The sequence below is a fragment of the Lottia gigantea genome, assembly GCF_000327385.1.
Source record: "Lottia gigantea unplaced genomic scaffold LOTGIsca_21, whole genome shotgun sequence".
Taxonomy (NCBI): Eukaryota; Metazoa; Mollusca; class Gastropoda; family Lottiidae; genus Lottia; species Lottia gigantea.
In genome coordinates this window covers 3,028,954-3,042,350 of record NW_008708458.1, presented here as the reverse complement: position 1 = coordinate 3,042,350, position 13,397 = coordinate 3,028,954, and the positions used below count along the sequence as shown (strand labels likewise).

Below are 13,397 nucleotides of genomic sequence, written 5' to 3'. Positions count from 1 at the left end.
CGACATTTGACTAATACATCGACTCCAAATCTGCATTTCTTGTCAATTGCGGATTCCACTGATAGGATGTACACCAGCAAGAAAGGCCAAACAGAACCCTTGACTTAAAACAATATGTATTAGGTTTTACATACTTTCTGTCAAGTTCTTTGATTGGATTGGAAACTAGCATATAGAGCCAATCAAATCACTGCATTTACAAACTTCAGTAAGTCAAGGTATAAGCCGAAGGTAGTAATAGCTTGGCACGAAAAGAAAAAAAAAACTTCTAGGACTCTAGGACTTTCCATGAAGTTTATCCCGTTATTCAGTTTGACTCTAAACTGGCAAACCCTTCATTACTTTTAATTTTTAAGAAAAACAATTTAACACAATAACTTTAATTCTCAAATTTTCATTAAAGATGAAAAATACTGATAGAACAGTTCAATAACAAAACAAAATCTCAAAATCGAACAACATACAGTGTCAGTTATAAGTTTTAGCAAAGAAATTGGATTTATATCAATGTGATATAAAGATATAATAAAACAAATATTTAAATTTTTTCAATGTAAATCTTCTTTTAAGTAACCTATTCAAGCTAAGAACCCTGAATAAGGGATGGAATGTAAATCTATGGAATGGAATGCAAATCTATGCAAGTAAAGAAGTCAGTATATGGGATGGAATGTAAATCTAATCAAGTGAAGAGGTCAGTATATGGGATGGAATGTAAATCTATTCAAGTGAAGAGGTCGGTATATGGGATGGAATGTAAATCTATTCAAGTGAAGAGGTCAGTATATGGGATGGAATTTAAAACTATTCAAGTAAATAAATCAGTGGGCCAATATGGGATGGAATCTATCTAGTCAAGCAAAGAGGTCAGCACATGGGATAGAATGCAAATCTTTTCAAGTGAAGAGGTCGGTATATGGGATGGAATGTCAATTTATAACGCAAAGAGGTCAGTATATGGGATGGAATGTAAATCTATTCAAGTAAATAAGTCAGTGGGCCAATATGGGATGGAATCGATCTAGTCAAGCAAAGAGGTCAGTACATGGGATAGAATGCAAATCTATTTGAGCAAAGAGGTCAGTATATGGGATGGAATGTAAATCTATTCAAGCGAAGAGGTCAGTATATGGGATGGAATGTAAATCTATTAAAGCGAAGAGGTCAGTATATGGGATGGAATCTATCTCTTTGTTTAAATTGGTAATTTCTATGTTTTTCTCCTTGATATATTCTTCTAAAAACTTCTCTAGCTCTACAGTTGGAGTTAAAGGATCAAATACAAAATATAGTAATAATAAAATCAAGAATAAATTACAAGAGTCCAGCACTGTAACGATGCCAGCCTCTCGATACTGGGGGTACAAATGTGGGGCAGGTTGGCTAACTCAATGGGGGGACAACTGTTGAGGTGGAATTCAAAATGCGGCAACACTGTGGTGGTGTCATAGTAGCAGGTTCTCCCAAGTAAAGTTTCAAAAAATAGAACTGATTTGGTGTATTCTGACATATTTTTAGGCAAAATCATATCCAAATCATATAGGTAATGTGACGGGTGTACCTAATAACAGGATGCATTTTTGAATAAAGATCCCTTGACAGATGGTGTAGCTAGATCGTTGGCACTGGGTACAACGGAAGGGCAGACTGACTTAATGGGGGAGACAATGAATCAATGTTAATAATTAAAGTGATACTACGTCTTAGAATGAACATAAAATTTAAGAATTTTAAACTGAGCGAATAAGATCCAGTAGATATACCTGGTGTCATAAATAACATAACAGGATCCTTATATAATCCGAAATAACAAAAAAAAACAAGATTAAGCCTTTTTCATTAATTACTTAGTTTTATCAATTTTCCAATTTTCCAGATTTTACAGGGATTCTGTTGTATCTTTATGACACAAGGTAAGCTAACTGATGAATATAGACATATTGACCTTTTCGAGAACTTCATTTCAAGATGTAGTATCACTTTAGATAGCTTGCCAGAAAAGGTAATATACGCCCATTGGCAGCTTGATTTTGAATAAAATTATTTGGCAGTAAACATCTGTCAAGAATCGTGCCATCTTCAGCCCTGGTTCCCAACCTGGGGGTGTGGGGCTGAGGTGTGGACAGCTGTTGAAGGAGAAGTTTTTTGGAGGATATGGCATGGTTCCAAAGAAAACAACAACAGGATTCCAACTGAGCTTCTTATTGCGGCCGCATGATTATATATCCAATATTATATATCCACTATTATATATCCACTATTATGTATCTATTATTATATATCCACTATTATGTATCTATTATTATGCATCCACTATTATGTATCTATTATTATGTGTGATTATTATGATTAATTTGAATAAAAATTATAAATTTACAATGTCCATTATTTTGGGGGTGTGAGGGGTTCAAATGATTACTCCAGGGGTGCGAAGGCTGAAAAAGGTTGGGAACCACTGATCTAGAGTGTTTTCACGAACAAGGGAAAGAACTCACTGTAAACATATGATTTTCAGTAGGGTTTATCCTTGGTTGATAACAATCACACCAAGATTCGTCAAAATCTGTTAATTATTGAACCGTCTAGAGTGTTAACGACCTAAAATTAAATGCATTTTCAAGAATAAGGGCAATAACTCATACTAATTATATTCGATTTTTCTGATTTTCAATAGGGTTTATCCTTGGTTGATAACAAACACTCACACCAAATTTCATCAAAATTCGTCAAGAATTGCACCTTCTAGAGTGTTCACGAGCATTTTAAGAACAAGGGCATTAAACTCATACTAAATATTTTTCTGATTTTTAATAGGGTTTATCCTTGGGTGATTACAAACAACCATACCAAGTTTCGTCAAAATCCGTCAAGAATTGTGCCTTCTAGAGTGTTTACGAGCAATTGTGGACGGACGGACATGGGTGACGACAATATACGCCTGAAATTTCATGGGCATATAAAAATGTGGAAGCCTCTGAACTTCTGAGAAAATTTGTGAAAAATAGAAATGATTTTGTGCATTCTGACACATTAAGTTAAGGCAAATATGTATAAAAATTGGCCCAGGCACAGGGATGATGCCTCGTGCTCACTGTATAAACTGTATTTGGTGTAGTTTAAACAGAGATGTTTCAGTTACTGAAAAAAAGCCACAGGCAATGTAACTAGTTATAATCAAATCTTGTAATGTTTAAAATTTATTTAAATCAACTACAAACAATAATAAATAAATCAGGAATCCTCTTTTGGTTCTTTTAAAATGTTTTCTAATTGTTCTGGGGTAACAATACCCTTTCTTATTAATTCTTGACTTAATTTTCCGAAACGTTCGTCCAAATTTCTTTCACTTTTCACAGTTTTCTCCTGAGTTTGATTTTCATCCACTGCTGATTCATTTGAAAGTTTCGTAATATCCTGATCACCCTCTGGAACATTAGCTGCTGATTTGTTTGTACGATCTGAAACGGCGTTAACATTGTCTTCTGTTGAGAGTTTTGGTGAATTATTTGAACGATTTGTACTATTTTTAACATCCTCTTGAACTTCCTCTGATACTTCTGTTGATTTATTTGAAAGTTTCGTAACATTCTGAATACCTTCCCTTATCAGTTGATCAAGTTCCATCTGCATTTCACGTACCTCATTCTTATCTGGAAAAAGGTCTGTATAGCGATAACTGAAATTGAAGACAGTTGAAACATTAACATAACTGAGATGAATTTTTGGGGGTTTTTTGAATTTTTTGAAGGATTGTCAACAGGTTTTCTAAACTTTTTATTTGTATTCAGGACCTAACCTCATGACCCCTGCTTAAACCATTCAAATTTCTGACTTCTCCAGTGCTGTTTTTGTGAGAGAGTGAAGGAATTTGATTGGTTAAAGCAGAGGTCATCAGGTTAAGGTCAAAAGTTTATTGTGACCAATGTTCCAGATTATAAATTAAAAGCTAATGCAATTGGAAAATAGAACAAAAGTTTGGTCTCATTTTAATTAGGCAGCTAAGTATATAATCAAAACAATTAAACAGTCCTATAGCTTATAGTCTTATGACTAAACACATTACTGACAAAGTCTGGGTATCCAAAACTTACCTTAACCATAGATACATGTCTAGAGTATCATACACACTCTCTAGTTGTTCCAACTCACTGATAGTATAAGGAAGTTTACATGGCCAGTCAATATGTGAACACAACCACTCGATGCTTACAGGCTCATTCCTACTAAACCTTCTGGCAAACTACAAAATAGCATGGATACAATAAATTAAACTTAGAACCCAGCCCACTTTTTCACCCAATCAGCATTGGCTAAATGGCTCACTTAATTGTTAAAGAGACTTATTCACAAAGCCAATCAGTAAAAGTGTTCACAGCTCACAGTCGAATTTCAGCCTTCAAGTCTATTGTGTGCCCAGAATTATCTGCTTTTGAAAGTTAAAATGACGACTTATCTTTTTTTGAGAAATTTCTCTTTTAATTTCTATAGAGGTATATTTTAAGGGATTATATGATTTTTATGCAGTTCATGACTCCACACTTGTTACTTGGCATTACTATGTATCCAATGATAAATGACATCAGTGTGGCCTGTAGTTTTTATTATATAACTCTATGGTTGAAAGGAGATATTAATGATTTGTGAGTTTTCCTTTTAATTGCAGAGATATAGGCATGTAAATATCATAAATACAATACGTACCTTCAGAAATGAAGAGCAGGCAAAATTTGACCTTTTGTTAATGGGAGCACAGCAAAAGACATATCTGGTTCTCAACTCTAGTGGAATGTGTTCTATAATATTAGCTAGGAATTTGAAATCCTCCATGTTGCTGAGAAAAAAATTATCAGAATCTATGGAACTGGTGCTGACAAATATATCCTGGAGAAATAAATATAAGATTTGAATGACATTTAGAAGCGGAGAGCACATAGCATGTTTTGATTATTGATCGTTAGTCTGCCATCGATATTCGATCTCAATTTGGTAATCGATACCCAACCCTAGTTAAAACTACAATTTATAATGAAGTAAAATGGATTGATACAATAGTGATAGTATATAATATAAAGAATAATATACCATGAGATTACAGAGAGTAGCTTGTGGTAGATAGTGGGAAAACATTTCTATTTGATCAATGGTAGGTTGTAAGCCAGCTTTCTGAAAATAATCAATAAAATTTTTTATAATTATAACACTGTCAAAGATAGTGGACCACCATGGCATGCAGATGGTAAAAACTAAACATTTATTTAAAGTTTCATCAAAATTGGTTGAAAACTAAGAGAGTAATAGCATATTCATGATTTTGGGGCAAGGGCAATAACTCTGCTTCTAACGATCGAAAATAGCTCAAATTCGAACTTGATCTTTGTTTTATGAATATGTATACACATACCATATTTCATTTGATTCCATCAAAAAATCTTGTTTTTAGAGCGTTTACAAGCAAATGTTGACAAACGGACGGATGGGCCTACGGACAGGGGTGCCGACAATATACGTCCACATAGAGAGATGTGGGCGTATAAAAAGGGTAATATTCCTTTTATGTTTCCTGGTGGGAACATATCAGGAAGGAAAGTTAAATTTTAACTATTGACATATTACAATTTTATAAATTGAACATGTGTTCATTACCACTTAAAACTAACTCAAAATAAAGTAGTTGTTGGTTTTGTTTGTGTTTTGAATTGTTAGATATATGTTTATAGGTATGCTATTTGTCAAGGTGAAGTGTGTTAAGATGTTTTATGTATTTTGTTATGCAGGGGGGTAGAGGGGAGACCTCCACTTTTATTCATCTTGAAAGTCTGGCCTGAAGAAGCATTGTATGTATTTGTAAATTTTATAATCAAAAGTGAAAACAAACGAGAAATTTTGACTTTTTATCTTTATCCATTGTTATGCCCTATATAAGAAATAAATCATTATCATAATTATCATTATTATTTTCAGTATGTATTACCATAGAATACCTTAATTTCCTCTATAGGTTTCTTTAAGGTATTGAGCAATATTGGTAGATCCTGGTCATACAGTGTTGTTACCTCCCCATCACTATAGGCTGAACCATATCGACCTGCTCTACCAGCTATCTGTAATGCCTGAGATGTACTTATTACATCTAACTCTTTATCACCTTGTTCATTTACTACTGGTTTTACCAAGGAGCTAAACACTATTCGTTTAATAGACCTAAAATAACAATAAATATTGAGTTAACAATAGATAATTGTGTCTATTCAGAAGCTTGCTAACTCTGCTCATTGGCTTTAAGTACTACATGTATATAGGAAACATTGTCCCCTATTTTCCAAATATATTATTGGCCACTGTTTTTATGAAGCTGGCACACTTTTTGCTTTGTGAATTTGTTAAAATGTAATATACTTACAAATTGATTCCCATTCCTATAGCGTCTGTAGCCACCATGATTTTACATGGATCTTCAGGATCATTGAATCTCTCAGCTTGAGCTATTTTCGTTCCTATATTAGATATAAAGACCAATACATAAAGAGAAAATACCTCAAAGGAAATCAATTGGAGTTCCCAAAATCGAAAGAGTGCATTGTGTTTAGATATCCTATGCTGATGTAGCTTCTAATTGCACCATTTCAATTTCCAATCTATGTATCCTGTGATTTTAAAAAAAAATTGACCATATCTTGATGTAGCTACTCCAAAAAACATTACGGTCGAAGTCTTTCAAAAACATTAATCTGGCTTGTTAATAAATTATATCAGTCTATGTCCATAGTTTTAACATTAGAGGTATGTCAAGATAATCATAAGTGGTCAACAAATTTGCATTTGGAAGACGCAAATCCAGGAAATATAAAATTAAAAGCAGAAATATAACTCACCTGGTGGTAATGCTCCATACACTACTGCCACCTCTCTTCCACTCATCTCTAATTTTCTACTGATATTAAATATATCATTCTTACGAAAACAAACAATACAATCTCCAGGCTGGATTTGATACAAAGAACCTGTAAGAAAATTACTGATTATTATTATTTAATTATTACATTATTCTATTAAACTGGTTCAGTCAAATATATGCCTCAGTTATTTTGGGATAAAATAAAACATGAATTCAATAAAAGCCAAGTTGTGCAAATGCTGAAGCCTGAATTCAACAATTTGATTAAGAATGTCTGTATTAAAGAATTCAATGTAAGATGGGTTGAACGGCTATTACATAGAGGAATTCTTTTGTTTGGAAAAAATATCAGTTTGTCTCACGAGTCCCTAATAAACTAATTACTAACGGAATTCCGATGAATTTTCCCATAGAATGATCAATCTTAAGAATTTAATCAAAGACCTACCTACAGCTTTCTTTAAATATGTTAATTTGGTCAACCGTTCATATTCTTTAACCTGTAAGAGATTAATGTATACAATGTATCACAAAGTATCACAAAGTATCACTATCAAGACTTGGCTAATGAACTTAGTGAAGGTCTAGTACAAGTATTGAATAGCGCTTTCCAAAAGCACATTAGCACAGTAAATATGTACCATATTAACTATTTACATGTATTATATCAGCACTTTTACATGCCTTTTCCATGTCAGTCCCACCATTAGCCTGTACTGTTTTCCAACTGACGAGGGATCTTTTATATGCACAGCCTTGAGTTTTTGTCCCATATTAACCACTAAACACTCCTTTCATATCAATCCCTCCGACCTGCATCACTGACAGGGCATGGGTATACCATGGACCTATGCTTGGATTAAACCTTGGACCACGCTGGCTCACAATAACCTTAGCAACTTAAAAAACAAATAAACTTTTCGAACGACCTGTTATTTTCAACCTACATACCTCGACAGTATCACCAGTTAATTTCATCATCTCTTGTACTATATTAATAGCTGATTTCTCCCCACAAACATGGATCTCTTCAGCATTTAACCCTAACAGAGCACGGGTCCACGCCCAACCTCTCTGGGGATCTCGTATCATTTGTATCTCGTCTATGATGGCCACTTTATCTACAATAACAAATAACCAATGTTACTTTATCTAAAATATAATAAGTGGTAATAGACAGCCCTGTGCTGTAGGTGTAGTAACTTTCAGGACCCAATAGATCACAGAAAAAGACGCAGATGAAGTTTAAAGAGCATATCATCTTCACAAGGAGACAAAAGAAGCTGACAGAAGAACTCTACAGAGGAAAAACTCTACAGAGGAAGAATGACACAGAAGAAGCCATAGGACCATGCTTTTATCCAATGTCTGTGCATTATATAAATCTAGCTTGCTAGGCCACCAATGTATTTATGCAAGAAGTAAGCTAACAGATCACTAATGAAAATTATATACAATAAAACGATTTGGGTACTTACATGAATTGACTGTACTTGACATCTCTACTGTACATGCAACATGTTCAGATGGACTGTTCTCATCTTTAGCATACTTTCTCTCTTCTCCTGTTACTAGATCACAATCTACTCCCTGGAATACAGAATAAATGGATGAATGTCAGAGAATGAATGAGAGATTGAATAGTGAATGAATGAATGGAAGAATTAGGGAATAAACAAAATGTAGGATGGGCTTTAGCACAGTCAGTAAGAGATTTTGATTATTTGGTTATATCAAACAAATGGTGGTTATGGGTTCTAAACTCAGAGTCATCTTTCCTCATGATCTTGCAAAGATAAATTCCTAGAGAGTTGGCTCAGGACCAGCCAGTAGAATGGATTCTTGTGGAGCATAAGTTGTTATCCTTGTAAAAACTGCTTCCTTCTTCCTTTTGCTTATATTATTGTAAATTGGAAATAAAGCTTCTTCATTTGTTAATTGGTCAGATTCCTATTTGAAATCATTCTTTAATTTTACAGCTATTTTCAACTAAATTAGAATGTTCAGTATCAATGTTCTGTCTTTTTCTGAACAAAATTGATAGAAAAAGATCCATCTCTTTTCTCTTCTTTAAAAAATAAAAATAATTGTACCTGAAAATTGCATTTTTTAAAAATTTCAGAAGCAAGAAGTCTGAGAGGACCGCAGTAAACTCCAGATTCAGCTGTCAGAAATTGATGTAAAGCTTGGTGAGTTTTCCCACTATTTGTCGGACCAGCATGGAATATTATTTTGCGTTGTATCGCCCGGGCATCAACATACCTAAAAAATAATATAAACTAGATCTGATTCTGATCATGAGCATTTTTGTTAAAGTTATACTACGTAATACTAGAATGAACATAAAATTTAAGTTCTCAAGAATGGTCAATGAGTATATATTCATCAGTGAACTTACCTAGTGTCATAAAGTTACAACAGAATCCCTGTAAAATCTCGAAAATTGGATTTATCACCTTATTTAAGGATTCGGTTATGTTATTTATGACACCGGGTATATCTACTGATGAATATATGCTCTTATTGGTCAAGTTTAAAATTCGTAAATTTTATGTTCATTCTAAGACGTAGTATTCCTTAAAGAAGTGAGTTATACCATAATATATTCAAAAAAAGATCATTAAAAGTAATAAATCTTACCAATCTGCTGGCGTTCTAATATCACTAATCTTTCTTAATTCCTCCATACGATCTATATATGGGAAGATTTCTTTTGCATGGTGCAAAAAAAATGGAAATATGTCGTCTACATGACCTATAAAAAGAAAGATTTTTTTGGATTCGATATAAATTTTATTGTCTTTTAAGTGGCTTCAATATCTTTTGAATATCATACACAATATAGTATCAAGAGATTAGGTATTTACAAGAAAAGATTTAAATATACAATTGTTAGCCGTCAAACCTGGATAACTTTTTAAATAGTGATTTTAATCCCACAGATTTTTCTACAGAAATCATTAACAAATATAAAGAATCTAATTTCTTAAGCAAATTTGATAAAGTTCAACACCAATCTCCATCGGTGTGTGGAAGCCTGATGACCTTGAATAAGTCTTCTTCATGCATAATTCCAGTCGATCCAGCTGTAAATGGGTACGGATATTCCGGGAAAGATCAATGCCAAGAGGTTTGGCCAAGGACCAGCTGTTTGAAAGGATCCTTCACTATGAACCTAAGTTGTTATCCTTGTAAAATATAGGTTTCTTTCTTTCAATTGTAGGGGAACCTGGTGCTAATTCTAAAAAGTGATCCATACATTGGAAAGAAAATCAGCTGCAATAACAACTATTAGGAAAAAGATATCAATTCAACGATAATTTCGTATATAATACCTGCTCCATGTATAATATCACTAAGTACCACATGAAGGTCAACTGGTAATGATGCTGACTTGACACAGAAAGTACGAAAACTTGAATAGACATCATGGAACAATTTCTCTACAAAACAAAAATTTCAGTCAATTACCAGTAAATTCAAATTTATTTCAACCATAAAACGGATTAGAGGTTTTCTAAATTTAGGTGATAAATCGATTTGCTTCATTCCAATTTTCATTCAAGTTTGTGGTTCTTGAAATTCCACATAAACACTGATTGCTCTAGTGACCAATAAATGAAACACTTACCATTCAAACCATGTTCTTGAGATAAAATTTTTATATTTCTTCTATGAGAGAATTGGTTTAATAACTTAATAAGCTTATCTGAAAAAATTTGATAATTCCTGTAACAAAGAACAAATTACAAAAAACGAAACGATTGAAACTTTAAAATTTCATACACGAACTATCACCCCTAATATCTAATCCATGATTGATTTTCATCCACTGTGAGAAATGACAGTGCAAGTACAGTTTTTCTGGGCATGGAAACTGTAGGCTATAATCAATAAATGACTGGATGTGCTTAAAATTATCATTCCACGTTCGGTTTTAAACTGACTCTCTTTACAGCTAAAAATTCAGGAGCCATCATGAAAACTATCAGGCCATTATATCATTATTCAAACAATATTCAAACGATTCTATTCAATCAAGACTTCAGATGGATTGATGAGCAATTAGAAACAAGGAAAAGCTTATGTCACCTTTTTGAAGCTTGGAATTAATTTCAGCATCAAAATCTTCAAATTCTCCTTTACTTATTGGTTTAATTTTCAATGGACGAACAAATGAACTAATGTCTTTTTCTTTCCTCTCATTTGCTCTTGCTTTTTTTGACTTATGTCTTATGTTGGTCTTTACTTTAGGGTCAATGTTTAGAATCATATGAACTGAGTCAAACGCTGCTCTGCTCCAACTTGCATATTTTCTTGACCAATTCTGTTGCCAGTGTTGTTGCCAGTGTTGTTGCCGGTGGCAGAGTTGGCAACTCTGTATGTATTTGAGCTGTAGACGTTTTATTTGACTTATCTGCCTTGACAGTTGGATATGATTTAACATTTTGTGTGACATTTTTGGGCCAGGGTTTTCACACAGTAAGGCTTGCTTTAAGCTATGTTTGATATGTTCACATCCTCTTAATTTCGATTTATTTAATTTCTGAGTGATCAACTTTTAACCAAAACAACTTTCAAGGGCGCTGACATGTTTACAATGCATCATGGGAATTGGCTTAACTGTTATTTTTTATGTAACGTCTTGAAAAAATATATAGTAAAATGATTTATTGATAAAAAAATTGACAAAAATTATCATGTTTTTTGGAATTAAGTCTCGTATGAGTCATAGTTCTTTAGGTATTGGAAAGAAGACATTTCACGGAAAAACCGGAAAATGCCGAATGTCCGCCATTAGAGTGGAGCGGCAAGATTGAAAACTAAAATATAAATTTGAAGATTTTTCAAAGAATCAGTCATGTTGAATGAGGTACAATGGCCAGCTTGCTCGCATTTTACTATATTTCCCCATTTGTCCCTTAAATTATAAATTCTTTCCTTTGAAATGCCGTAGATGGCCAAAAACTGACGCAAATGTTTGAAAAATGGCTTTGTTTACATTTTGTGTCATTTTGCCACTGGCATGGAATGACATGTTTTGACATGTACCATACCCCCGCCAATCGTCTAGGCAAGAACATAACATCAATGGAGAATGCAGGAGATATATGTGGTTAAAACTTTCCCTGTTATGTATCTAGAAAACTAAAATATGTAGAATTAGTAACTGAAAGCAGTTCTGCCACAAGTCAGGTAGGAAGGCTTTGGAAATAAGTTCTGAGATTCAAATGCTATTGGTTTTATAAAATTGAAAGAAAGCAATTAAACTTTCATCAATCATGTCCATGCATGGTCTCTTTGAACTGAAGAACGTGTTTTAAGCTAGTTGCCTTATTAGCTTTAAATTTTAAGGAATCACTAGGTTGACCGGGTAGTGGGAATTAAGAAGGATGATATCCCCTCAGTTAATTTAATTCCTTTAGGTTTAGCATTTGGTAGGTAGGATTGTGGACAGACTTTGTTTCCAAGCATGCATAAGCTTATAGCAAAGTTTTTTAGGGCATTGTGAAATGTTGTATTATTGTATTAATATCAAAACCTTACTCATACAAATGGAAAGGTTTATGTATAAGCTTACAGAAGACCTACATCAGTAAATCATTAGTTAATTAGTACGTCATTTTCACTACTGGTACATGGCATTACAAGTCTTCATGAGAAAAACTCAAGTCCACCATTTTTCATAGCTCAGCAAATTCCCTTTTAATAAAAAAGTCCTTATAGGCCATACTTTGTGAACATGGAAAAATATGACACAATTTGTAAGCTTAGTATGATACTGTAACTTATTTACTTTCAGTCAGATGAACCGAGTAAATGGTTAGAACTATCGGCCGATCCAGACTCCAGTAAAGAGGACTGTAGTTTAAGAACTTTTAAAACACGCTGGAAATCACAGTACCAGTATGGTCATCACGAGAGTTCTTCTGATGAGACGTCATGTAGTGGACTGAGCCAGTATAGTCTCGATAGACCATCACCAACTAAAAACTTTCTACGTTCTTCTAAAAGTAGTGTAGAGGGAGCCAGTTGTCTGTCGGAATATAATTTATCTCAGAACATTGCTAGTTTTGGTGCAGACCTTACCGAGTATGATATTCAATGTAGTTTACTAAGTGATTTAAGCTCCCATACATTACCAATAAATCAAGAAAGCTTGATTCGATCAGTGTCTTTGATATCTGGCTCATTAAAGCAAGACAGTTCGATTTCCAGTTCTCGAAGGCAAACCAGTCTGACGTCTGGCTCAATTCGTTCAGGAAGTTTGACATCTGGCAGTCGAAGACAAACTAGTTTAACGTCCGGATCACTGCGTTCAGATAGCTTGACATCAGGCTCATTGAAACAAGAATTGTGTGAGACATATTTGGACTCAGATCCAAGTGAAATCAGTCTTTATCAAAACTCTTCTGAAAAATGTCGGAGAGATAAAGGTGAATCATTTAATAGGACAAAGAGTTTGTCAGTATCACCCAATAAAAGCCCAGTAAAAAGGAGT

At 33.8% G+C, this 13,397-nt stretch overlaps 1 protein-coding gene across 1 annotated transcript; it reads right to left on the bottom strand.

Annotated features, from left to right (window-relative positions):
* Positions 1-3,231: 3,231 nt before the first annotated feature.
* Positions 3,232-11,168, bottom strand: LOTGIDRAFT_115298 (hypothetical protein; the record flags this gene model as incomplete). The annotated part of the gene is made up of 16 exons (XM_009054241.1): positions 3,232-3,360; positions 3,532-3,676; positions 4,092-4,240; positions 4,702-4,881; positions 5,083-5,163; positions 5,982-6,201; positions 6,401-6,494; positions 6,873-7,001; positions 7,344-7,395; positions 7,847-8,016; positions 8,374-8,485; positions 8,989-9,157; positions 9,536-9,650; positions 10,231-10,338; positions 10,527-10,604; positions 10,988-11,168. 16 exons carry the CDS (start codon positions 11,166-11,168, stop codon positions 3,232-3,234), a joined length of 2,112 nt encoding a protein of 703 aa, XP_009052489.1.
* Between the last annotated feature and the right edge of the window lie 2,229 nt (positions 11,169-13,397).